Below are 27,490 nucleotides of genomic sequence, written 5' to 3' on the forward strand. Positions count from 1 at the left end.
TTCATGCCATACTCTACTTCTGTATAGTTATGTAATTCGTGCTTAAATCTGACAAAGCAGCCTCTAAAATCTTAATATGCAACAAATTTGTGTGATGAATTGTTTATGCCAATTAGTGTATTTGGGGAGCATAGTTTTTCCCTAAAAGATCAGAGTTAATGAAAATTTAATTTAAATTTGATCAACCCTAAATCAGTTAACCCAGTATCAATTAGTAATATGTTACTGCCTCTGAAAATAAAAGTTTAGACCCTTCCCTTCTTTTCTTACTCGTTTATCTCTCTTTCCCTCTTTTTCTATGTTGTCATTGACTTTTTGAACCAATTTGTAACTTCCTTTGTGAAGATGTTAATGTTTCAGTCAGTTCTAAGGGAGCCATTTCAATATAGAGAGAGATGGTTGTGTTGGAGACAGGAGTCTTTGAAAAACCACTTTTCAAAAAGGACTTAAATTCACAATCTCCTTTGAATATTTTGGGATCTGACGAGTAAGAACCATATTTGTGTGATTTAAGTCCATTGCTTTTCCAGTGAGTAGCAAAAATGAGATAACAATTCTTTGAAGATCCATAAAGACTTGGAGTCACAATTAAATTTGAAAATAAGAATTACAAATTATCTACATAACTATAATAGATGTAGAGTGTGGCATGAAATGAAAACATGTTCACTTGAGTGAAAGGTGAACCTAATAACTTACAGTGTATTGCCCCCAAATCAAATTCATTTATTTCAAACCCATTCCAACTGACAGTGACCTTATGTGTGTAGGACTGTGCCCTGCATTCAATGACTGGTTTTTCGAAACATATTACCAAGCCTCTTTTTCTGGCATCGGTGTTATTTCCATTAGGTGCCATCAATTGGTTCTGACTCACAGTGACCCTGTGTATAAAAGAATGAAATATCGCTCAATCCTGAGCCATCGTTATGTTTGAGCCCATTTTGCAGCCTCTGTATCAGTCTGTCCCACTGACGGCCTTCCTCTTTTTCATGGCTCCTCTACCAAGCATGACATCTTTTTCCAGGGCCTAGTCTGGCATTTACATATAAAGTATGTGAGACATCACCATGCTTCCAAGTAGCAGTCTGGTTGTATTTCCTCTGAGACATCTGTTTACTCTTCTCTCAGTCTGTGATACTTTTAATATTCTTCACTGGCCCCGTCACTCGGATACATCAGTCCTTCATTGTCTAACATTCCTATTTCGGTTGCACATGTCGCGATTGAAAATACCATGCCTTGTGTTAGACACACTTTAGTCCTCAAAGTGACACCTTTGTGCAGCAGATTTACCCAGTGCAACATATTTAAACAATATTTTGTATAATTCACCTGCTGTTTCCATGACCATTGATCATGGATCCAAATGAAATATCATTCTTACCACTTTAATTTTTTTCTTTGTTCATCGTGTTGTTATTTATTGGTCCAATTAGTATGGTTTTTATTTGTTTTATGTGAAGAATGCTGAAGGCTGTATTCTTTGCTTTCATCAGTCAATGCCTTAAGTCTTCACTTTCAGCAAGCAAGGTTATATTATCTGCATAGCACACGTTATTAATAAACTTTGCTTCGATCATGATGCAGAGTTTGTCTTCATATAGTTGCTTCTCTTGAGTATTTGCTCAGCATGTAGATGGAATAAGGATGGTGAGAAGATACATCAACCTTGACCCACAGCTTTTATGATTTTAGGCCATTTAGCATTCTCTTGTTATGACCCAATGATTGCAGCTTGGTCCATGTCTGTTCAAAATGCATGTGCACAATTTTCTGGAATTTCCACTCTTCACAGTGTTAATTTATAATTTTTTATGATCTGCACCAGGGGTCCTCAAACTTTTTAAACAAGGGGCCAGTTCACTGTCGCTCAGACCCGTTGGAGGGCCAGACTACAGTTTAAAACAAAACTATGAACAAATTCCTATGCATAGTGCACATACCTCATTTTGAAGTAAAAAACAAAATGGGGCAAAAACACCTGGCGGGCCAGATAAATGTCCTCGGAAGGCCGCATGTGGCCCGCGGGCTGTAGTTTGAGGACCCCTGCTCTACATAGTCCAATACCTTTGCATAATCAATGAAACACAAGACATTTTTCTGTTAGTTTCTGCTTTCAGCTAAGATCAGTCTGATTTAAGCTCTGATATCCCTCATTTCACATCCTCTTTAGAGTCAGGCATGAATTTCTGGTAGGTCCCTGTCAATGTACTGCAGCTGTTTTTGAATAATTTTTGTCAATTTTACTTGTATGTGATATTAATTATATTGTTTAATAATTTTCAAGTTCTGTTGGGTCAGTTATCTTTTGAATGGGCCTAATGGATCTCTTCTAATTGGTTGGCCCTTAGCTGTCAGTCAGAATGTCTTGGCATAGACTCGTGAGTGAGATCCAGCCACACAGTCAGAGGCACAGGGGCTCTTCACAGCCCTGGAATCAAGAGAGAGTGAATGTATTTCCATAGGGGTTTATGTAATCATGAGGTTTGCAAACTTCCTGCAGGCACATTTGCAATGGTAGTGTCTTAACTTTGGATGTCCCTTTGAGCTCTCCAGGGAAACACCCTGTGCTATGAATCAGGCATCAGCAGGAGACTACAACTCCTTGGGTAGGACAGACAAAAGAATCTATTGCCCTAAGGGCCAGCAAACAATCCTTGAACGAACTACAAGCCTTTCTTTTGTGAAGTGTTTTGTTTTGTTCTTTGTCAGTGGTTTGTTTTTGTTGTTTTATTGTCTGGTTGTATACTGTTGCTTTGTTTTCGTGCATGTTAGTGTCTCCACATGTCTGTCTGAATAGGACAGGCTGGATGAACTATCTGGAGGAAAAACAATAGGACAGACAGTTGCGGGGGGGGGGGGGGGGGGGGGGGGACAGACAGATCCGGGTGGGGGAGGGGGAGGAGGGTAAGGAAGTGGTGTTAATAAACACAGGGACAAGGGAACAACATGGGACCCAAAATGGTAGTGAGGGGGGAGTGACAGGCCTGATGGGGAACGATCAAGGGTAAGGTTGCTTGCATAGAGAAGAGGTATAGCTGTAGCCCAGGTGGGGATGGAGCATGGTGGTGGGGCAGGAGGAAAGTCAAGGGAGAGGGAGGAAGGAGCTGGGAGTCAAGGGACATTTGTGGAGGTCTAGACAAAGACGTGTACATGCAAACATATATATATGAGGATGGGGAAATAGATCTAATTGTCTACATTTATAGGTTTAATATTAAGGTGGCGTAAGGACCTTGGGCCTCTACTCAAGCACTCCCTCAATGCATGAATACTTTCGTTTATTAAATTGGTACTCTATGATGCTCACTCTCCCGACACAACTGCTGAAGCCAAAGTGGGTGAACAAGTAAATGTGGTGAAGAAAGCTGATGGTGCCCGGCTATCAAAAGAGATAGTGACTGGGGTCTTAAAGGCTTGAAGATAAACAAGCGGCCATCTAGCTCAAAAGCAACAAAACCCACATGGAAGAACACACCAGCCTGAGTGAGCGAGTGATCCCAAAGGGATCAGTTATCAGGTATCAAAGAACAAAAAATCATCATATCATTGGCTGCACACCTCCATGATAGGATCGCTGAAGACAAATGGGTGCATAAGCAAATGTGGCGAAGAAAGCTGATGGTGCCCGGCTATCAAAAGAGATAGTGTCTGGGGTCTTAAAGGCTTGAAGATAAACAAGCGGCCATCTAGCTCAGAAGCAAAAAAGCCCACATGGAAGAAGCACACCAGCCAGTGCGATCAGAGGTGCCAAAGGGACCAGGTATAAGGCATCATGCAAAAAAAAAAAAGAGTGTGTGTGTGTGTGTGTGTGTGTGTGTGTGTGTGTGTGTGTGTGTGTGTATACCACATTGAATGAAGGGGGAAGTGCAGAGTGGAGACCCAAGGCCCAAGTGTCGGCCACTGGAGATCCCCTCATAGAGGGGTTTAGGAGAGGAGATGGGTCAGTCAGGGTGCAAGGTAGTACCGACGAAGAGCACAGCTTTCCCCCAGATCCTGGATGCTTCCTCCCCCCAACTACCATGATCCGAATTCTACCTTGCAGGGCTGGATAGGGCAGAGGTTGTACACTGGTACATATGAGGGCTGGAGGCACAGGGAATCCAGGGTGGATGATACCTTCAGGACCAAGGGTGTGAGGGGCGATGCTGGGAGAATGTAGGGTGAGTGGGTTGGAAAGGGGGAACTGATTACAGGGATCCACATGTGACCTCCTCCCTGGGAGAGGGACGGCAGAGAAGGGGGGGAAGGGAGACTCCGGATAGAGCAAGATATGACAAAATAACGATGTATAAATTACAAAGGGCACAAGAGGGAGGGGGGAGCGGGGAGGGAGGGGAAAAAAAGAGGACCTGATGCAAAGGGCTTAAGTGGAGAGCAAATGCTTTGAGAATGATTGGGGCGGGGAATGTATGGATGTCCTTTATACAATTGATGTATGTATATGTATGGATTGTGATAAGAGTTGTATGAGTCCCTAATAAAATGTAAAAAAAGAAAAGGGAAGAAAAAAAAAGAAAGAAAATGATTAGGGCAAAGAATGTACAGATGTGCTTTATACAATTGATGTATGTATATGTATGGACTGTGATAAGAGTTGTATGAGCCCCTAATAAAACGTTTAAAAAAAAGAAAAGAAAAATAAATAAATTAATTAATTAAAAAAAAGAATCTATTGCTCTTAAAGATGGGCATTAATTAGCAGCATAGGGAGTAGCCAATTGTTTGCGGGGACCCATCATTATATTAGCATTTTATGGAGGCTTATTATGGGGACCTCTTTCAGACTGGAGAATGCTTATTAGGTTTTACCTCTGTCTTGGAACTGTGGAAGTCTTCTTTCCCTAGGCCAGTCTTCCAAGCCCTGTGGTTAAAAGCACAGAGATTGGGCCATATACACTCCCAGGCGCTGAGTTTCCCCCTTAGTGAATGCTTCCAGTGTTGCCTCCACTTATTGAAACGTTTTGATTGGTATTCCATCAGTTCCTGGACCTTTGTTTTTTTGCTGATGCTTTCAGTGCAGCGCAGACATCTTCCATTGGTACCATCAGGTTTTTTGTTTTGTTTTGTTTTCCTTTAATTATTTACTACCTCCTAAAATGATGGAATATGGACCAACTCATTTTGGTACAGTGATTCTGTGTCACCCTTCTATCTTCCTTTGATGCTTCCTGCAGTATTTCACCCATAGATTGTTCAGTTGGGTAGTGAGTTGCTGAGCACATCAGCTGCTTCACCCCCACCCAGGGATTGCTTTATCGGAATTTGAAATGGTATTGCTTTATCTCTTGGCATCTCATTGCTGTGAATTTGTTACTTATCTTCTAGGCGCACCTACGTTGGCAGTATGCCTGGTCGTATAATCAATGGCTTGAAGACTGTTGGAGTTAATAATCCAGTGTTCCTTTTAGATGAGGTTGACAAACTGGGGAAGAGTTTGCAAGGTGATCCTGCAGCAGCTCTCCTTGAGGTAAGACTTTGAAAAACCCCATCTGTATTTACACTTGGAGAATATGGACTAGAATAGTAATAATATTCATTGGGTGCAGGTTTAATTGTGGGAAAGGAAGTTGATAGAAAGAAATTGGAAATAATTTGTTATTTAAATTGAAATGTCTAGAAATATCCTTTCCTTTTTTCCCTTGATAATCTCCATTTCTTTTCCTTTAAATCAAATAGCTTAACAAAGTTTTGTACATGTGTGTTGTTTAGGGATCATATTTCTACAGGGTCACTAAAACACAGCAACAAGTCTACTTTGTAGAGCCATCTGTCATCCTTCCATACATTTTATTCTATATAGTTTCACCTCTGATTCGTTCTAGTCTCAAAGTTAGCAGAGCTATTCTGCTATTGGTTTTTTGGTTTCATTTTGTTTTATTTTAGTTTTCAACATCTATTGACTTGCGCCATGGGAGATGAGAAATTGCTTTCTATCTTGCCTCTGTCTCTCTGATACCATTTTTATACTACCATTTTTCTAATGTAATTTTACTGAGATTTGTTGAATTATTATTGATTACAAAATATCTTTAGAAAGTTTATGAGAGTGCATATTATGAAAAAATTCTGCATGGATTTCAAAAACATTTTGCATAAAATCGCCTCATAATAACTTGTTGAAGCATTTCTAAACCAGCTCTAGTTCAGGCACTCAGAAGGATAAGACATCGGTTTGAGAAGAACCCCTGTCAGAGTACATAAATACTGCTAACATTGGACCAAGAGGAAACATCAAGTTTATGGTGAAGCTTGAATGAAAGAACTGTGAAATTGTAAGGTCTCTCTCTCCGGGCTAGATTTCAGCCTCGGTCCTTGGCTCCATACGAGAAAGAATTCACGCCAAAGCCGGGCTCGTGATCCAAGTGAATTTAATGAGAGTTCAAAGAAGCTTCAGGTTTTACGCGGCACCCATAGGATTCCTTTGACCATCCGGCCTGGCAGAGGCTGCTCAGGGTCACGCAAGGATCTCTCTCCCACGTTTCCTCCCACGAAGACGACCAGACAAGGCCCCTCTCCCTCTCAGTTTCTGCCTTTACAAGGATTCCGGGGGGAGGTGTGGTGAAGGACCAACCCCAGGTCGGTCCCATTGGATGAATTGCAATCACCTGACCCAGGTGGGCTGCTCCAGGTTTAAGGCCCATCCGGGCCCACCGGCGGGAAAAGCCAGCTTTGTCCTATGCTGGCTCTCCTGGGCATGCGTCAATGGACTTCCCAGTCCCTAATGCTAACTACCTAACAAAAATCATTCATGCTTTATGAAAAGCTTATGGGGATAATTCCCTAAGGAATCTGCAGTTTACAATTGGATAACGCCTTGTGTTAGGCTGAGTTGTTTAGAGAGACAAAACCTGGGACATGCATATATTTCCAAAAAAGAACTATATTTCAGGAAGTAAGTTTATATCAAGGAGGCATCCTAACCCAGTCGAGCTCAAGTCCACAGGTCAGATGCTAGTCAGAGCCCTCTTCAGATCCATGTAGGCAAAGGCCAATAACTCAGGAAGGTGAGGCAGGATAGAGGAAGATCACTGGCTGGTAAGTGCAAAGTCACATGTATCCAAGGTTGGTGGAAACATGGAGTGGTGCTGACAGCCAGCCGCTGAAGTTGGCTCCTCAGTCCCACATGGGGCTGCCTCTAGGGACAGACACAGAGACCCAGCAAGAAGGGAGGGTGAAAGGACAGAGTGAAAATTTCCCAACATCTCTTATAAATAGGCATCAAAGAGGCATCATACTTTGTGTGACCTGATTGATAAGTTGAACTCCATCCCTACCTTTAGCCAGAAGTGTCTAATTGACATAATCCCTAACCATCACACTTCTTTTAAAAAGAGATGAGACAGTGTTGAAGATAAAGCCTGCAGTAGCGATAATCCGTACCCATTTGTGAGAAAACAGTCTTTGCCATAATTAAGGGGTTTGACAAGAGCAGAAACAATAGCCAATACGGTAGACATCTCAATAGGCTCAGTTTTCCCAATTCTGACTGAAAAACTTAAGCTGAGCAAACTTTATGCTCACTGGGTACCAAAATTACTATGTCCAGATCAGCTGAAAAAGAGAACAGAACTTTCTATGGATTTTTTTATCGTTTTATTGGGGGCTCATACATCTCTTATCACAATCCATACATACATCACTTGTGTAAAGCACATTTGTACAGTCATTTCCCTCATCATTCTCAAAACATTTGCTCTCCACCTAAGCCCCTGGAATCAGCTCCTCATTTTCCCCTCCTTCCTCCTTCCCCCCTCCCTCATGAGCCCTTGATAATTCATCAATTATTATTTTGTCATATTTTGCCCTGTCCGACGTCTCCCTTCACCTACTTTTCTGTTGTCCGTCCCCCAGGAAGGAGGTCACATGTAGGTCCTTGTGATCAGTTCCCCGTTTCCAACCCACCTTCCCTCCACAGACATTTTTTTTTAAGTGGGATCAACAGCCTCAAACATTTCTTGGAAGAATTTTAACAAGATGAAATATCACTTTACTCATATGATCCTGAAGACAAAGTACCATGAAAGCAATGCTACCAAGAAGTGGCAATAATCCAGTCAAAGCAAAAGTGAACAGGTCAAGAGCCAAAGTCATGGCAACAACTTAGGATGCTCATGGTTTACTTGTTGACTTTCTGGAGACACTTGTAATAGCATCTGTTTGTTGGGAGAGTGTTTTGAGAAAGTTAGCCAAAGTGGTAGCAGAATGGCTTCATAGGGGTCCTCTCCCATGGCAACGTTTCTACTCGTTTCCCTCGTCAAATGGAAAGTGTTGTCAGTTTGAGCTTCCAACTTATAGGCCTGACTTGACTCCTTTCTACTGCTTTCTTTCCTAATCTTAAAAAAAAATGTTCAAAGGATGCCAGTTTTCTTCAATTACTGTACGAAAAGACTGAATTCTTTTCATGATTGAATTCTCGGGACTTTTCGTTCTTTAAGGGTGGATGGATTAGCTGGTATCGTCTCTTATTTTTTTGTGAACCTTTGTAAGTGTCCGTGAATTTACATTATGATTATTGAAGTGCCTCTCACAACTGAACCCTCTGGTAAATGATACTACTTTTACTTCTGGTCTTCCCCTCTTTTACTTTTTAATTCTACTTACTTAATAATTTTCTTGTGTCTTTTTTATTTTGGACTTTCAACGGTTGTCTAAATCTTTTTTTTTTAATGGGGGTTTTCGGCAGGGGGTGGAGGGGACAGAAAACCTATTAGACAAATTCTAAAAGAGCTGAAACACTGTCTAAATCTTCTTTCAAGATATTCAGACACTTTAGACATTCAATCAGTTTTATATTTGTTAAGTTTGACGTGGCTGGTTTCGATGTCTGGTCCATGGCTATCTTCCTTGGATCCCCCGTCACCTCTTACTTGTTAGCTTTCTTATTCTTTGTATCTCATTTCTTCTTTTTTATCTTAAGCTTGCATATTTTTATTATGTTAATCTCTGAATAGCTTTCTGTACATGGTAGGTAAAGGTTTTCTGATTTTACATATCTTAACATTTCTATGCTCTCCTCATACTATTTGATTGATAGTTTGGATAGAGACTATACGTGGAAATAATTTCATTTTGAACACATTTCTCCATTGTTTTCCAGTTTCCAGTGTTGATGTTGTTAAGGCTGAAGCTACTGTGATCCATCCTTATCCTTTGTGATCTTAGGAAAGTTTTAAAATCCTCTTTTAATTCTTACTGTTCTGACCGTCTACAACAACGGAACCTTGGTAAAGGTCTTGTTTTATCTATTTTTCTGGGCTCTTTGAAGTTTATCTGAGTTGGAAAATCTTGTTTTTCAGTTCCAGAAAAATTTCCTGAAGTCTTATGATCTTCACTAACATGGTGTTTGGGTGTTAGATCTTTCTCTCTTTTTTTCACTTCTAGCCTGTTATCTCTCTTATTTTTGCTCTGCTTTCTGAGTACTTCCTCAGCTTTTAATTTTAATACTTATTTGAGTTTGCCATTTCTGCTATCATATTTTTCATTTCAAAGAACTTATATTGAGTTATCTGCATATTCCTTTCATAGTATCTTGCTCTTGGTACATAGTTGTGGTCTCCTCCTGGAAAGACCTACAACTTCTGACACCCACTGGGGGAGTTCCACTCCATCCTTTAGGATTGCTAAGAGGTGGAATCACTTTGATGGCAGTAAGTTTGTTTCTTTGTTTTTAGTTTTTTTATATCCCAACAGAAAGAGGAAATTGTCAAACAGTATCATTGATATTGGGCACAACTAAATTTTTGCTTACCAAAAAATGAGGCTTTCTACTCCCATAAAGAGCTAGTCTCACGACTATAGTCGTGATTAAAATTAAATAGATTAAAATCTGACTTGAATGGGTAAAACCTTATCACGTGTATCTCCCTTTTAATACACTTTTTGTATGGTCTGATTTTTAATGTTTTCTGTGGGGTTTTTTTCATATAGAGGTTTGTCTCAGTTGTATTTTGTCATTGTTGGTAGCCTTCTTGACCCTGTTATATATTTTTCTATGTTTTCCAGTATATGAAACCCAGGATGGGTGAGTCTAAAGAGCCAATAACTGGAATAAATGATCCTAGAGGTTATGATGGGGGTAGGTGTTGGGGAGGGGTAACCGGGAAGCTGATATTAAGGAGTTCAAGAAGGAAGAAAATGTTTTGAAACTGATTATGGTAGCAATTGTACAACACTACTTGATATGATTGAACTAGGGAGTAATACAAAGTCTGGATTAGCTTCTAATAAAATGGTTTGGTAGGGGGGGAAGTTGATCCCAGTAAACCACAGGACAGTTGGATACCCCTGTATCGGGGTCACTATGAGTCAGAATCAATTCAATGGCATTGAGACAGAAACTTTTGCTAAAATAATTTTAAAATAGTTACAGTAGTACATAAACAGGGAACTGCCAGAAATCCAGGCCATATGCAGAAAAAGACAGTAGAACAGGGATATTATTGCTAATGTCAGGTGGATCTCAAAGCAGAGGATACCAGAAAGATATTTAGTTGCTGTGATTAATTGCCTATGCAAAGGCATTCAACTGTGTGGATCATAACAAATTATACATGACATTTTAAAGAATAAAAATTCCACACTTTTAGTTGTACTCATGTGAAACCTATACATGGACCAACAGGCAGTCTTTGTAACAGAAAGGGGCACATTATGTAGTTTAAAATTGGGAATGGTGTATCAGCTTTGTATCCTTTCATAGTATGTATTCAGTGTATATACTTGGAAAGAAACTGGACCTACATGGAGAAAAGCCCAGCATCTGGATTTGAAGAAGGCTAAGACAACCTGAACTATGCAGCTGATACAACCTGGCTTTCTCTGAGCACAGAGGGCTTGAAGCACTTACAAATGAAGGTCAAATGCTACAGCCTTCGACATGGATTCTACTTCAACATAAAAGTCTCCACAGCTGAGCATCATGATAAACAGAGAAAAGAAAGTTGTTCAGGATTTAATTTTATTTAGATCCACAGTAGTTACAGAGGAAATCAAACAGCATATTGCATTAGGCAAGTCTGCTGTAAAAGACCCAATGGAAGGGTTAAAAAAGCTGCCTCTCTGAAGATTGGACCCAAGCCATGGTATGCTTAATTACTTTATGTGCATTCCACTCGACTGTGGAAAAGAAAAATTGAAGAGAATATTGGCCAATGATATTGCATCTATTATGGACTCTACTATCAAACAAATCTGAATTTGAAGAAGCATAGCCAAAATATCCATTCAGAAGTGAAGATGGGGAGACTTCATTCTATGAACATGTTAACAGGAGGGATGAGTTCATAAAGAGAGAAACATCGTGTAAAATATGAAGAACTGGGAAAAGAAGATGAGCCTCATAGGGTCATTATGAGTTAGAATCAACTCAACAGCACCTAGCATTGACATCAGCCATGTTATTTGTGCCCTGGGTAGTAACTCACATAGCTAAGTATTTGACTTCTAACTGAAAGGTTGGCAATTAACTGCAGGATTGTAATCCATGTAATCTAAAGTTGCAGGAAGGATTAGTATCTGAGCCTAAATGGTGCGAATCCAGTGAGCAGAAGGCTGTCCATGACAGTGTAAGCCCAAGATTCATTTGTAGAACTCCCTAGGTAGTAAGCCTCCAGTGGACTCCCTCTGTCTATAAATTGAGGGATGGGAGGGTAGTGGCTACTCAACAGTGCTTTGCATCGCTTCTCGGCCTTTTGGCTAAGATCAAGTGCGAACAGAGTGCTTTGGAGAGGTGACTATAGAAGATCAAAGGCATAAATCTGACATGAACAGTTAAAACTCTGCCCCCCTATGATGCAGGCTGGACCTAATCTGGTTTCCAAGTTTTTCTGTATTTTGGGTTTGTAATGTTTTGTTTTATTTTTGTTTGTATATATTAGGGTGTATGTATATCAGAGATTTTATGTCATTGGAGGTCACCCTCTTGAAGATGTGCTGTTTTCCTGTTTCCCCTATAGGAAATGCAGGATTGAAGTATATATATTTTTAAATAGTTGACAATTAAAGTTTACCTGGAGGTGCCTCAGAAGGAAGGCCTGGCTGGGCTGTCTCCTTCTGAAAATCATCCATCGATGACCCCATGGAACACAATGGGATCACCACTAGCCAATTTGTGGACTGCTTTAAATAAACAAACTTTTATTTAAACTTGCAGTATAAATATATAAATATTTTCTTTTACTCGTGAAGAGTACAGTGCATATTCTTCTCATCTGTGCCCAGTGTCCTAGGACAAAAAAAAACTTGTTTTTGTTTTTTAAGCTTCTTAAGAAAATAAAGCCCCAGTATTTTGCTAGGGGTGAAGACGGATTGCTTCATAAATTTACTTCAGCCCATCCTCCTTAGTCTAGCACCTCTGATCGCCCTCTTTACCCTCACTTACGTAAAATGCTATTAATATTCTAATTGATGTATAAAATTGGGAGAGAAACTTGCTTTGTGAACGTTTTCTTTTTCCCTCCAGTTTGCCCAGGCTTCCAGTTTCTTTGGTGTTTTTCATCTTCTCAGAATGGGATGACCTGGAACACTTGTTTTGTTAGCAAGAAGGCAATACATTTTGCTTTGCGTATCATAGTCACAGCTTCTGTATTAGTGCTAAGGTAGTCTTAGAAATATAGTCATAATCCTGTTTGCATAAAGAAAAATAGTTAACTATTTTAAAGTATCAAAGCCTGCAGATGTTGGTTTGGTCTGATTGTATTGTATGATTATTCTTTTCAGGGTTATAAATGGTTTACTATCGAGTCCTATGAACAGTGAAAGAGTGAACATCATTTAGGAATTCTGTAGCTTTCAGTTTAATTTTTGGTGAAGCAATTTTCAGATAATATGACAGATTTCTCCTATTAGACATTCAGTCTGTCCACTGAATTTAAGAGTAATTTTCCAATAATTATGTTTCTCAACAGACTGACTTTGGATCCTGAATTAAGACAGTTTCACAAGTACAGGAGAGGATTAGGTTCTCTGCCTGTTTGTTGGGCTGTTGCACAGTATTGTAGATCTTCACACAGTACCTGCTGAATTGATCTTTGATTACAAGTAGCTGGCATTTTGTCTGATATTAGAACTTGGTATTTACTTTTATTTTAGTTAATTTGATTTGTTAATGTTCTAAGTAAGGGTATGAAAACCTCAAGTGATACCTTAAAGTAAGTGCCATGATAGTTTAATTGTCATTCTATGGCATCATATCCATGTGTCCACAGCTCTTATCTGTACCAATGTACACACTCTGGTCTAGAAGGATTTGTAGTGTAGAACTGGGTCATGATCCTGGGGGGAGGAGGCATTAAAGAACTAGAGGAATATTGTGTTTTGTCAGTGCTGTGCTGCATCCTGAATGAATCGTCCCGTTTGTCCTTTTTGTGAGGGAATGTCCAATTATCAACAGATGGGCTTGGATCTCTACTCTAATTCCTCTCCTTTACGTCAATATAATTGTTTGTTTTGGATCTTCTAATGCCTAATCCCGTCCACACCTCGTGATCACACAAGTTAGTTTACTTCTTCCATGTGGGCTTTGTTGCTTCCCTGCTAGATGGCTGCTTGTTTAACTTCAAGCCTTTAAGACCCCAGATGCTGTATCTTTTAATAACGGGGTACCACCAGTTTTCTTCATCACTTTTGCTTATGCACCCTTTTTGTCATCAGTGATTGTGTCGGGAAGGTGAATATCACACAATGCTAGGATATTAAACAGTGTTCTTATGTTGAGGGAAGACTTAAGTAGAGTCCCAAAGTCTGTCTGCTACCTTAATACTTTAACATATGTACATAGACCAATACTCCTATTTTTATATATTAATATATTTACATATATACATGTCTATGTTTATACCTTTATATATAGCTTTTACCTCCTAGTTCTTTCCTCTATTTCCTTTTACTTTCTTCCTGCTCTGCCATCATGTTCACCCCTCATTCGGCTCTCAGTAATTTCTCTCGGCTACATTACACCTGATCAAGCATCACCGGCCTCTGAATCCTCCTTACCGTCTATTTTAGATCCCTTCTTCCCCTGTCCTTGAGTTTCAGCATTGTTTTATAATTTCAGCATGCAGGTCTTGTACTTTGTCAAATTTATCCCTATATATTTATTTCTTAGTGCTACTTTATCAATTTTTCTTTGTTGGTAACATATAGAAAAAAAAGTTTGTTAGTTTTGTTATTTTGACCTTCATAGTGCAATGGCTTTCCTTTTACATACGGTCTTTCTGGTCCTGAATTTGTAGTTCTAGGATGATTTGCTAGGCCATACTCTTGCAAAGGGATTAACTAGTCTACTTTGTAAATTAGTCTACTTTGTAAATAGGGCATGTAAAACCACCTAATAGAATTGTGACTTTTTCAGAAATTGGTCTGGTACTATGTAAATTAAGTAGTTGTAGTCTACTGAGTGCATTGGTCAGTTTTGCCATCCTGTTAGGTTTATAAGGGTCATTCACTACCAAATGAAGGGCCTGTAGTGAAGTACTTTATTTGTAATTCAGGGTCCTTGTGCTGGGAACCTCCTAAAGCAACCCTTATTGGAATTTTGTGCAAAGGGACATGTCTAGCTTTATCCCATGTCTACATTGCTGGAGCACACCCATGCCCACTCATCTCATGGACCCAATTGGCAACTTCAGGGGAGAGCATACCAACATGTCCGACTCAGATGTGCCCTTTTAAATTCCCATAGTGATTTCCATGGATTCGTTCCTCATACAGGTGCCATTGTTCATTTGCCTGGCCAGGCAATTGGCCACTACCCACAAATCAGTGTTAACCTAAATGTATGGGCCCTCCCCATTGCTCACTTCTTCCAACATGGCTAAACACACAGCCCATTCTGCTGGCTTACTCTTGCCTTCTTCATTTAAGGTCTGTCCAGCTGGCGGTCTTAATGCAGCAGCTTTCCCCATCAGTCGTTGTGATTCATGTACTTTGGAACTGCTATCTGTAAACCAAGCAACTCTCTCCTAGTCAGCAGAAAGTTGTAGACACTACCAAAACCGTGTCTGAATGTGAGTCAGAAGAGCCTAAAAGCGAGAGACTGCTTTCTGTAGCTCAGACATAGCCTGCTGTTGCTCAAGCTCCCATCCCAAAACAGTTTTCTTCTAATGATTGATGCTGACTCAGAGTGACCCTACAGGACCTGATAGAGCTGAATCTGCAACTTTCCGAGACTGTAATTCTTTACAGCAGTAGAAAGCTGGTACCTGGTGGTTTCAAACTGCTGACCTTGCCGTTAGCAGCCCAGCTCCTAACCAGTATGAGTCCACCAAAAACCAAAAAGATCAATCAACTGCTGGGTGTCCTGTTTAATCTTGGGAATAGGAAGTACAGCTGGGTGTCCTGTTTAATCTTGGGAATAGGAAGTACAATGCCTTTTACTTGATTTATAGTTGGCTATGGGACAGATTCCCTGAGGTGAAGGCCCTGTACAAAGCTGGCAAACCTGTTAGATCAATGACACTAGTGACACCAGGTGGCTACAAATGGATCCTCACAGGTATAAACTTACTCTGCTCTGGGCTTTGCACGTCCAGTAACACATGCACATGATATGTACACCATCAAGGGATTGGAACAGAAGATGCTCTACCAGTTTGGGCCACTAAGTTGTACATCCCCAGAACAAGAAGCACACTTAACAGCCCACAGTGTAGCAGTAGGCCAAGAAAAATTATATTAGATGACATACCAGGTCCCATACCGCCCTCTGAGTAATGGTTTAATAGAAAATTGGAATGGCCAGTTGAAGCATGATGGTGGAGGATACTGGCGCTACTATACATTTCGTCCCCACATCACCTGAAATTGCTTTTTCTCTGCTGGATGCAGTGGTTCCAGGACCAGGGTGCAGCTTTGAGTGGCCAAAGTAGGGGGTGATTTCCTCACCAAGAGACTGTAACTATACCCCAACATCAGTGTGTGAAAATTCCCAAAGGCTTGATGGGATGGATTGTACCTTCTTGCATCTGGCAACACTGGGGTTAAGTGTGAAAGTGGCAGGTGTCTATGGGACTGACAGTAGATCATGGTGCCCTACATAACGTAGTGCCACCTGTGGCTTCTGCTGTTCCAGCGTTGGTGTCAATACTGCAGAAAATACAACAGACCAAGGAGCCTGGTGCTCAGTGAAGGAGCATGCAAATGCCTTTTCTCCATCCCAGGCTCAGAAGAGTCAGCCACAGTGTGCTTTCTTATGGGAAGGATCACCACATTAGCCCAGGGCTACTGAAATTCTTCACCTTTCTGTCATAGTTTGTTTAGAAGAGATTTGAACTTGGTGCAGACATAAAGTGTAGTGATATATTACATTGATGGTATCATGTTAATATACAAATTAGAAGAAGAGACTAGGACAGATTTGGAAATAATGGAGGCTAACAGGATCAATAGAGGCTGGTTAATAAATCCAGCAAGCTTAAAATAATGAGAAAAAAAGTTACAAAAATCTGCTAAGGATCAGAACTTGGAATATGCAAAGTATGAATCTAGCAAAATTGAAAGTCATAAAAAATATAATGGAATGCATAAAGATTGATATCATAGATATTAGTGAGCTGATATGAACTAGTACTGGCCACTTTGAATCAGAAAATCATATGATTTACTGTGTCAAGAATAACACACTCAAGAGGAATGGCATTCATTGTCAAAAAGGACATTGCAAAATCAACCGTGAAGTACAGTGCTGTCTGGGATAGGATTGTATCTGTCCACCTTAAAGGAAATCCAGTCAGAACCACTATTACTTGGATTCCGCACCACCAACAAAAGCTCACTCGCTGTCACGATGGAGGCAGTGCTGACTCATAGCAAGCCCTCTGTGCTTTCTGAGACTGTTACTGTGTGTAAGAGCAGAAAGCCCAGTCTTTCTTGGAACTGCTGGTGGTTTCGAACTGCCTAACGCATAACCACTACACCACCAGGGCGCTACAATGAAAGCTATTGGCGAAGAAATGGAAGCATTCTACCAATGACTTCAATTAAATATTGGTCAAACATGCCATAAAGATGCATGGGTAATTATTAGTGATTAGAATGCAAAAGTTGGAAACAAATAGGAAGGAATAGTAGTTGTAAAATATGGACTTACTGAAAGAAACAAAGCTGGAGATTGCTTGATAGAATTTTGCAAGACCAATGTGACTTGTTCATTGCAATAAGTTTTTTTCAGCAACACAAAAGGTTATGCGCTTGGACTTTGCCAGTTGGAACACACAGAAATCAAATTGACTACATCTGTGGGAAAATAGTTTGGAGAAGCTCAATATCAATAGCTAAAACCAAGCCAGAGGTTGACTGTGGAACAGATCATCAACTGCTCATATCTAAGTTCAGAATAAAGCTGAAGAAAATTAAATCCCCAGGAGCTTAAACAAGACCTTGAGAATATCCCACCTGGATCAAGAACAGATTTGATGAACACTAGTGACAGAAGAGCTGATGAGCTGTGGTGGGCATCAAGAACATCATTGATGCCAAAGAAAAAGGTCATTAAAATGGTGAGAGGGGATGAAAGGATCAAAGTGGTGTCAGAAGAGACTCCGAAACTTGATCTTAATCATTGAGTAGCTTAAGCAAATGGAAGAAGTGATGAAGTCAAAGAGCTGAATATAAAGTTCTACAGCTCGAGAAGACTTGGCCAAATATTATGACATGTTCAAAGACTTGGATTTAGAAAACCAAAAGGGAAGAACACACTCAACATATCTTAAACGGAACTCAAGAAGTAACTCTAGTCTCGAGCTGAAATACTGAAAGATTTTATGGGCAAACTATTGAATGATGCAAGAACCAACCAATTAATATGGGAAGAATACATAGTCACTGTAATAAAAAAACTAGTTAACATTCTGCCATTTAAGGAGGTAGCATATGCGCAAGAACCAATGCTACTAAAGGAAGACATGCAAGCTGCACGGAAAGGATTACCCAAAAACAAGGCGTCAGGAATTTGGTAGACTATCATTCAAAATGTTTCAACCAGCTGGTGCAACACAAGCACTCACTCTGGAAATTTAGAAGACAGCTACTTGGCCAACTGACTGGAAGAGAACCATATTTGTGCCCATTCCACAGAAAGGTGACTCAATTGAATATTCAAACTATAGAATATTATCACATGCCAGTAAAAAATTTTTTAAAACTCAACCAACAGTGCTTGTAGCGGTCTATTGACAGGGCGCTGCCAGTTCAGGCCAGATTCAAAGAGGATGTAGGATAAGGAACGTATTGCTGACAAAAGCCGAATCTTGGCTAAAAGCAGAGAATTCCAGGAAGATGTTTATTTCTGTTTTATTGACTACACCAAAGTCATTTGATTGTGTGTATCACAACAAACTATGGATCACCTTGAGAAGAATAGAAATTTCCGAGCACGTCATTGTGCTCGTGTGGAGTTTGTACATTGATCAAGAGGTACTTGTGTGAGTGGAACAGGGGGTTACTGCGTGGTTCAACCTCCCTGGCAGTAATCGCGAGTGTGCCTCGGGGTAGATGTGAACTGTCAGAAGCGGGAACCCTGAGCCACACTCGGGATTACACTGCAGAGAAGTCCCTTGAGGAATCTCAAATTACAGTGACACAGTCCATGGGTTAGGTGTCCCACAGGTAGTGTAGCTTTCAAATTGAGCCACAGAACAAGCAAGGCAGCCGCACACTGGTCCGATGATCAAAGAGCAAGAGACAAGAAAGGTGAGGCTTGCCGAGCCATTTATCTCTCTGCCCTTCAATTAACAAAATTACTTACATAATTAGACAGCCAGTAAGGTTTAAAATCAGGAAAAGTGTACTACAAGGTTGTATCTTCTCATTATTCTTGTTCAATCTGTATGCTTAGCAAATCATCAGAAAACAGACTTTATAAAGAAGAATGGCATCAAGATTGGAAAAAATTTATTTACAACCTGCAATATGCAGATGACACAACTTTGCTTGCTGAAAATGAAGTATTGTGTGCTTTGACATGGATGACAACTCAGTGTAACAAAGACCAAAATCAGAACTTGATTAGCACATTGTGTGTTCTGTGTGTTCACTGCAGTGAACTGTTTAACCCAGCCTAAGAAGCAGGGCATGAGGAATTGAATGCCATAGTAAAATTAGTTGGTATCCCTGGGGCATGGACAACAGAAAAGTGGGTGAAGGGGGACATTAGACAGGGCAAGATATGACAAAATAATAATTTATAAATTATCAAGGGTTCATGAGGGCGGGGGAGGGAAAAATGAGGAGCTGATGCCAGGGGCTTAGGTAAAGAGCAGATGTTTTGAGAATGATGATGACACTGAATGTACAAATGTGCTTTACACAATTGATGCATGTATGGACTGTCATAAGTGTTTTATGAACCCCTAATAAAATGATATAATTTTTTTAAAATAGTTGTTAGCAGAATAGAATGGAGGCATGTCTGACCCTGCCTTGTGACAGTCATCCTCGGGAACCCAACCAATCAGATGTGGCCCCCACACCATATTGTCCAACATTGAATGGATGATCCCTCATTAATTGAGTCAGTTTCTTTTTGCACAATGAATAGCCTGTGCTTGCATATTTTATTTTTGCCAATGTGATTCCACTTTTAGTTTCTGAATTGTATTAAAGTATAGGAAAGAATCCTTTAAAAATTTATTTAAGAGATAAATCGTTTCAAAAATAGACCAAGTTTTTTGTATATATTGTGCCTATATAAATCACACATAAATACATATTATCCAATATGCTTATCATGCATACACACATACCATGCACTTAATGCGCACATGAAACTAACATGCAATAGGATTGCGTGTTTGCAGAAAACATAATGTATTCACCATTTGAACAAAGGTATGGTAGTCCTCTTTATCTTGACCATGATGTTCTCTTTTATATTGCAGTCTTTTTAACTTTTAACGTGAATTAGGTGGGCGTTGACAGAGCAGATCCGTCTTCCAGTGCATAATTCATATATATTTTGTTTCATCCCAGTGACAGCAGTCTTCCTAGTGTAGCATCATCACCTGTTTCACTTTCTCCCTGGGTTTCCTTCCTGTTTCTAGTTCTCCTACTTTCCTAACCTAACTGAACTTTGTCCTTGAGTAAATGTTGCTCTTTTGAACTCGAGTGATTTGTTTATTCCAAGGTGGCTCATAACTTCTCGTGTTATAATCTCCATTGTAGACCTGGTTTGTTTGGCTGACAATTGAGCTATGAAAGGTGGTGACTAAGGGCCATAGTCTCGAAGGCCCCACTATCTGTCCAACTAGCAAAGCTGGTCTCTTATAATTTTGAGGTTGCCCCACGTCATTTCTCTGTACTCCATCTAGGACCTTCTAATAAGATCCCTTTCAGGGCAATTAGTTGTGGTTCATGGGTATATTTTATTTAGAGCCTTAGAATAACGCTGTTTTTCTTTTTCTCCCTCTACAAAACTACTGACAACTATTTTGTATGCACAGGGTCACCTAGTCCTTATTACTTTACATCTTTCTAATTGAAAGAAGGGTATTGATTGATTACCTAGTTATTTGTAGTGAGTGAAATCCTTTTGTCAGAAATTATGACCTAATTCTTCTGGTCTTAGGATCATGGAATCCATTAGTCCATTAAACTAATTTTTCCCATTTGTCTTTAGTCTTCATCACTCCTTCCTCAGGATGGAGAAAGTACCTTACCTGACTGCTCAGAAACTTTTAGGACCCAGTAACGAGTCACTAAAATAGGATGTAGAACATTGGTAGATTGTGGACTGTGTTGCTCCAATTGACCTTCATCTTCCCTTTGACTATGGTCATGAGCGTCATTGTCTCAATAGCAGTGAATTTGGTTTTAGAGGCTTTCATAATTTAGCCCACTGTATCCTCCACCATTTTCATGGATATATTTTGCGGAACCTTCTCACAACATGAATTATTTTTCTTTGTATTCACCTCCTTCAAAATTCTCCTGTCAGATTTTAAGCTGACAGCTATTTTGTATGCACAGCTTCACCTAGGTTTCTTATTTTGTATCTCTCTTATTTTAAGAAGGATATTGTTTGGTTACCTAGTCATTTATAAGGAGTGAAATCCTGTTGTCAAAAATTACTGACAGGGTCTCAGAATACACTCCTCTCCACAATTTATCCCACTACTATTACTTTCTGGGAACTAAGCACCGTATCATAGCCCTGTCTACCCCAGACGCTCTGCATGGGTTGGAATTACAGACCTGAGATTGATGTAGAAAGACTTTAACTGTGGAGAAGGGAGAAAAAATAGCCGAATGTATTCTTGAAAGCAGATCCTGAAATTGGACCATGGAAGCTCTGACTGAAGTTGGGTAAGAAGTAGAGATTTGATGGCTAAAAAGTTTTTAGCATATTTTTCCCCGTCATAGTGTCATCATTTTGTCTTAATGCTTCATCTGAGTAATGCACCTTGGAAATTCAATGCCGTTTTTAATTCATATTTTATGTTACTTTTGACAAAAATATACACAGCAAAACCCACTCCCTTATCAATTTCTGAACATAATTATCCGTGGCATTGGTTACATTCTGTGCACTGTATTATCATGATTGCTATTTCCAGTCTAGTTGTTTCACTCGTGCGACCATAACTCCATGTACCACCACCCCACCACCCTTCTCAGCTATGCTTTCAAGACCATTTGGTCTTCTATTATTATAAAAGAAGAAAAAAATTCTTTTAAAAGAACATAATGCTCAAGGTTGACTGTCTTTACTCTGTGCACTAAAGTTTCATTTAACAGTTTAAAGGTGACTTCAAAGGATAGTTTGACTAATTTAGATCCATAGTCTCAGGATCTCCTCTATCTCCAATAGCTTCTGCAATTCTGGATTCTTTAAGATTTTGATGTCCTGTTGTGCATTTCCCCCTATTTTATCAGGATCCATCTAGTGTGACCCTGATCTGAATGATACTGATAGCCAGGCATCATCTAGTTCTAGCTTCGTGGTAGAGGAGGTTTCAGGGTTTATGGAGTTGGTCAGGCCTGTCGTACGGTTCTTCTCTGATTCTTGGGTTTCTTCGTTTCTCTTTTGTTCACAGGACTAGAGAGCAGTGGTTGTATAGTGGTTGACGGCCTGTAAGCTTTCAAGATCCAGACATACTCCTAATAGTGAGAGTCAGACTGTAAGCGTTACGAGATAGTCTCTTTAACACACATTTGCTGAGTAGTTTAATGTTATCTAACTTATCAATTTGGAATATTCTAAAGAAATGTTTACATTTTGCTCATTAAAACAAAAAAATGTTACTTTAAGGTATTTTTAAGTGATTTTTCCTTATGCTATTGTCAGAATTTAGTAGGATAGTAATTTTTTCTAGATTGGAATTCTCTTTTAAGTTAAAGAATTTGTCCTGGGCTTTATAATAATATTTGAGGAGAAATATTTTTTAATTTGACCTATTTAAAAATTTTAGCATACAAATGTATGTTAAATTCCCACAATCATTCAGAAGGTATTACCAAGATGGAAGTTGCTTCTACAGGACTGTTAACATAATAGGCACTTAACGAGTCACTGATAGGTTTGAGAAGAACATGAAGGGGTACTTTGTTTGCTTTTGTTGCTTTGTGATAAATATTTTGTATTGTCCAGCAGGTGGGCGTTAAATTTTTAGATCATCAGTTTTGTGTTCCCCAACTTCAACTATATATCAGACCCCCAGTTGCTTTCCCTACTCTGCCTTTTTGTTTCTCTTCTCCCTCTTGTGGCCTATGCTTTCCCGCCCCCCAAGTTAACAGCTCCCTGTCCTCCAGCCTATTGCTTATTTCCCCGTGAAAACTTTTGTCCTAGTTTTTTACTTTATAACAGTTGACTCTAAAAGCATCTTTGTACATTTTTGTGTGTTCTAAATTTTGATAGGAACATTTTTAATTAAGAAACAAGTATTTAGAATATGGAGCATGCAAAAAAAGGATGCGCTGGGTTTTATTGTTTTCTTGGTTTCCCAAACTAACTACATTAAGCAGAGATAGTGGCTTCAGTCATGCTTTGTGTACGATTTACTTTATAGTGCTATCAGTTATAGTAGCTACTAAATTTATTATTTAAATGTTTACTGTTCTCTCCTAGGTATTGGATCCCGAACAAAACCATAACTTCACAGATCATTATCTGAATGTGGCCTTTGACCTTTCCCAAGTTCTTTTTATAGCTACTGCCAACACTACTGCTACTATTCCACCTGCCTTGTTAGACAGAATGGAGATCATTCAAGTTCCAGGTATTTGATTCATAAATCATAATTTTGCATTCCTTGTCTTTCAGAGCATAATCTTTTGAAATTGGTAATGCCCTGGAGTTTTGAGTAAAGAATTTTATTTGCCAGGTTTTTAATAGAATATACACTGTAATATTTTGTGTAACATAATCTTCCAAAGATCTGTCTGAATTTTTTTCTGAGTCTGATTTTTACAACCATTTTTATATAGAATCCAAGTTTGAAAGAGGAAACCTTATTTATTTTTTTTGTGAACCATGACAGGTATTAGAAAGTGTACATTTTATAAAACATTTAGTTTAACACTAATATTTAGACATTTCTCTTTGGAGCAATTTGTAATTTTTCATTGAAAATTAATTTATTTCATCCAAGTCAATATCAAAATCAAAGGTAGAATTTTCACATAGTCAATTTAGCTTCTAGTTTATCAGATTGTGAAAGTTCTACTTTCTACCTGGGAAAGTTTTTCTTTTTCCCCTGGGACAGTTTTATAAGTCATTTATTCTCATTTAGAAATAGTTCCTAATGAGCCAACTGAACTTTCTCCTTATTAAATCTCACCTCTCTATATGAAAGTGCATGGTACTTTTAAAGTTTCTTTCAATTGGTTCTGTCAACTAGTTACACACTTTTTAAAGCCATGGTCTCCCCCTTAGCTGGAGTGTGTAAAGTTGCTTAGTTACTATGACTGAGTCACACGATTCTTTTTTTTTTTTTGAGTCACACTATTCTAATTGCTTAGAAATATTTTTTTTCTAGAAGAGATCAAGCATCAGTGAATTTTCTAAAATGAAAGTAAGACGAAATCTCAATGTTTAGATTCTAAGTAGAATCTAAGTATATTTCTCATATTAATCAGACTTTTTTACTATTAAGTCAATGATAACAGGGTTGGTTTCTTAATTATCTTTGAGCCCTACATGTTTCTATATTTAGTTTTAAAATATGGTTGAGGAAAAAACCTGCTTTTTGTTTTACAAAACGGAAATAAGTCATTAGACCCAGTTGCCTGGAAACTCCAAATTAAGGTAGAAACAATACACTTACGTGAAAGGACAGCTGCTACAGTGGTGGAGAAATGACACCATCTTCTTTGCAGGTATGGGCACCTCCTCTTCTTGTCTGGGCATTTTTTTACCTCCTCCTCCGATCCAACCAACGCCCTGTCAGTTCAAATGTTTTCATTTTTACTCATTATAAGGAATTCAAAGGAATTTTGCCTTACAGTATGTAAAGCTGGTAAATCTGTACCTTTTTTGAGGTTATTAAAGAAAATAATTCTAATTAAGGGAATAAACATAGGGTCATCTAAGTGTTTGTTTTCAGTTGTTAAAAATTATGGTGATAGTTTTAGAAATTGTTCTCGTGGAGTCATACTCTAGGAGCTCACAGTTTATTTAAGTGTAATCTTCCCCCTGCCCCCTTAGTACATTTTTTAATGCATGTATTAATTTATACTAAAGGAAAGGGAAGTACTTATTTTCTATTGAGCATAAAATATCAGAGCATTTTAAATAAGGAGATCTCTTCTCTTTGAGATATTTATCATTTAGACAAAAGACTTTCAAACACTGTTCTTGGTTGTTTTGTAAAACAGCTGGAAATTTTAACAATGACTAAAATTTGAGGCTAGCTTTCTCTGTTCTAATAATAATCTTGAAGTAATGCTTGAATTCATTCTTCCTTCAGAGTCATTGAATCTACATTTGATTCATTAAAAAGGTGTGGCACTGTGGAAGCCAAGTGAATAATTACAAAACAAGATCACTTTCTTTCGTAGGGTATACACAAGAGGAGAAAATCGAGATTGCCCACCGACACTTGATCCCAAAGCAACTGGAACAACATGGACTGACACCGCTGCAGATTCAAATACCTCAGGTCACTACTCTTGACATCATTACCAGGTGAATCAGCCATTTGAGACTTCATTTAGGTTTGAATAATTTAAAAAAAGATTATAGGGAGACGTCGGACAGTGTAAGATATTGACAAAATAATAATTTATAAATTATCAAGGGTTCATGAAGGAGGGGGAACGGGGAGGGAGGGGAAAAATGAGGAGCTTATGCCAGGGGCTTAAGTGGAGAGCAAATGTTTTGAGAATGATATGGGTAACGAATGTACAAATGTGCTTTACACAATTGATGTAAGTATGGATTGTGATGAGTTGTATGAGCCCCAATAAAATGATTTTTTTAAATGTGCTCAAACAAACGAACGAAAAGATTATTTTCTTTTTTATTTTATTTTTTTATTTTTTTTTTTGAAAAGATTATTTTCAAGCAACCTAAAGCATCTATTTGTTTCCCTCCAACAGATTTCCAGCAACTATTTCCAAAGTTATTGGTTCATCCAGGGCTGTGCATTGTGTGCACGCATGAAGGAAACATTTATAAGATCTTCATAGCTAAGAACCTTTGTTGAACTAGAATTGGGAAATTAACAGCCCAAAGGATTGGAAGCTTAGAGAACTGATGAGGACGAGGGAGGATATGGGAAGTTGTTGAGTTCTCTAAGATCTAAGATGCTACTCTGAGACACCTGTTTTAGGTTATTCAGATTTTCTGTTTTCCTCTTTGTGACCAAGAGATAGTTTACATCTTTAAAATGTGGGTCTTTGGAATTAACACTGGAACACCACAGGAGGCGCTTTCCAGGTTTGCTACCAAGTGCTTAACCCTGTGGCAGGCAGTGTATGAATTGTCTGAGTACAGTATTGCTTACTCTGATTTATAGATTGCTTGTTTAAATAGAAAGTGTGCTCGGTTGAGTGTCTAAATCTACCAGAGCCTCGTGATCATTTTCCTGGCTCAGTACTGCAGAGTCATTGCATCACCTGGCAGATTGTGTCAGACTGCCAAACCACTCCTGATGCAGCTCTTTTCTAATAACTACTTTTCCCCAAAAATGTGGCCTCTCTAGCTTTTGAACTTTTATTAATCAGATTGACTTTTGGTTTAAGCCAGCCTTCTTTTTATACATGTGAGAAATGACATGTCTTTATATCCCAAATAACCTGTTTTACATGTAAGACACCTGACTTAAAGCATGATATACTATCTAATCAGTAGCTTTGATGTGCCTGTTTTTAGTGCTGTGGTTTTGAATGTCACATTCAATTGGTCCAATATTCTTATCTTTTTCCCCATATTTTTATTGTGGGCTCTTACAGCTCTTATCACAATCCCTACATTCCTCCAGTGTGTCAAGCACATTTGTACCTATGCCGCCATCATCATATTCAAAGCTTTCTCTTCCCACTTGAGCCCCTGATAACTGCTCCCCATTTCTTCACCTGCCCTCCCCCACCCACCCTCCCTCACCAACCCTTGATAAATTATAGATTACTTTTTCCATATCTTGCATCATCCTCTGTCGCCCCTCATGCACTTTTCCGTTATTCATCCTCAAGGGAAGGGGTTCTATGTTGATCCTCGTGATCAATTTCCCCCTCCTCCCCCCACCCTCCCCTAATCCTGCTGGTATCTCCACTCTCATTGTTGGCCCTCAGGGGTTTATCTATCCTGGATTCCCTGTGTGGCGGGCTCTTGTCTGTTGCAGTGTGCATGTCCTGGTCTAATCCGATTTGTAAGGTAGAATTGAGGTCATGATAGTGAAGTGAAGGAGGCACCAAAGAACTAGAGGAAATTTGTGTGTTTCATCAGTGCTATACTGCACCTTGACTGGCTCTTCTCTTCCATGTGACCCCTCTGTGAGGGATGTCCAATTGTCTACAGATGGGTGTTGGGTCTCCACCAGTGCCCCCCCCGCCCCATTTACCTTGGGTATGATTTTATTCTGGGTCTTAGATGCCTGATACCTGATCCCTTTGACACCTCATGATCACACAGGCTGGTGTGTTTCTTCCATGTGGGCTTTGTTGCTTCTGAGCTAGACGGCCGCTTGTTTATCTTCAAGCCTTTAAGACCCCAGATAAGATGCTATATCTTTTGATAGCCAGGCACCATTAGCTTTCTTTTAAAAAAAATAACTTTATTAGGGGCTCATACAACTCTTATCACAATTTATACATACATCAATTGTGTAAAGCACATGTGTACATTCATTGCCCTCATCATTCTCAAAACATTTGCTCTCCACCTAAGCCCCTGGCATCAGCTCCTCATTTTTCCCCTCCCTCCCAGGTCCCCCTCCTTCATGATCCCTTGATAATTTATAAATTATTATTTTGTGATATCTTACACTGTCCAACGTCTCCCTTGACCCACTTTTCTGTTGTCTGTCCCCAGGGAAGAGGTTATATGTAGATC

General features: G+C 39.3%; 1 protein-coding gene and 1 pseudogene across 1 annotated transcript in view; one reads left to right on the forward strand and one right to left on the reverse strand.

Annotated features, from left to right (window-relative positions):
* LONP2 (lon peptidase 2, peroxisomal) overlaps positions 1-27,490 on the forward strand; it is a 154,699-nt gene that overhangs the window by 79,156 nt on the left and 48,053 nt on the right. The window contains exons 8-10 of the mRNA XM_075537182.1: positions 5,332-5,473; positions 23,066-23,216; positions 24,997-25,123. Of these exons, the coding sequence (XP_075393297.1) occupies positions 5,332-5,473; positions 23,066-23,216; positions 24,997-25,123 (420 nt within the window). The remainder of the gene's footprint in view (positions 1-5,331; positions 5,474-23,065; positions 23,217-24,996; positions 25,124-27,490) is intronic.
* LOC142432890 (U7 small nuclear RNA) lies at positions 8,675-8,744 on the reverse strand (annotated as a pseudogene).

Source organism: Tenrec ecaudatus, chromosome 18, assembly GCF_050624435.1.
Source record: "Tenrec ecaudatus isolate mTenEca1 chromosome 18, mTenEca1.hap1, whole genome shotgun sequence".
In the NCBI taxonomy this organism is placed as follows: domain Eukaryota; kingdom Metazoa; phylum Chordata; class Mammalia; order Afrosoricida; family Tenrecidae; genus Tenrec; species Tenrec ecaudatus.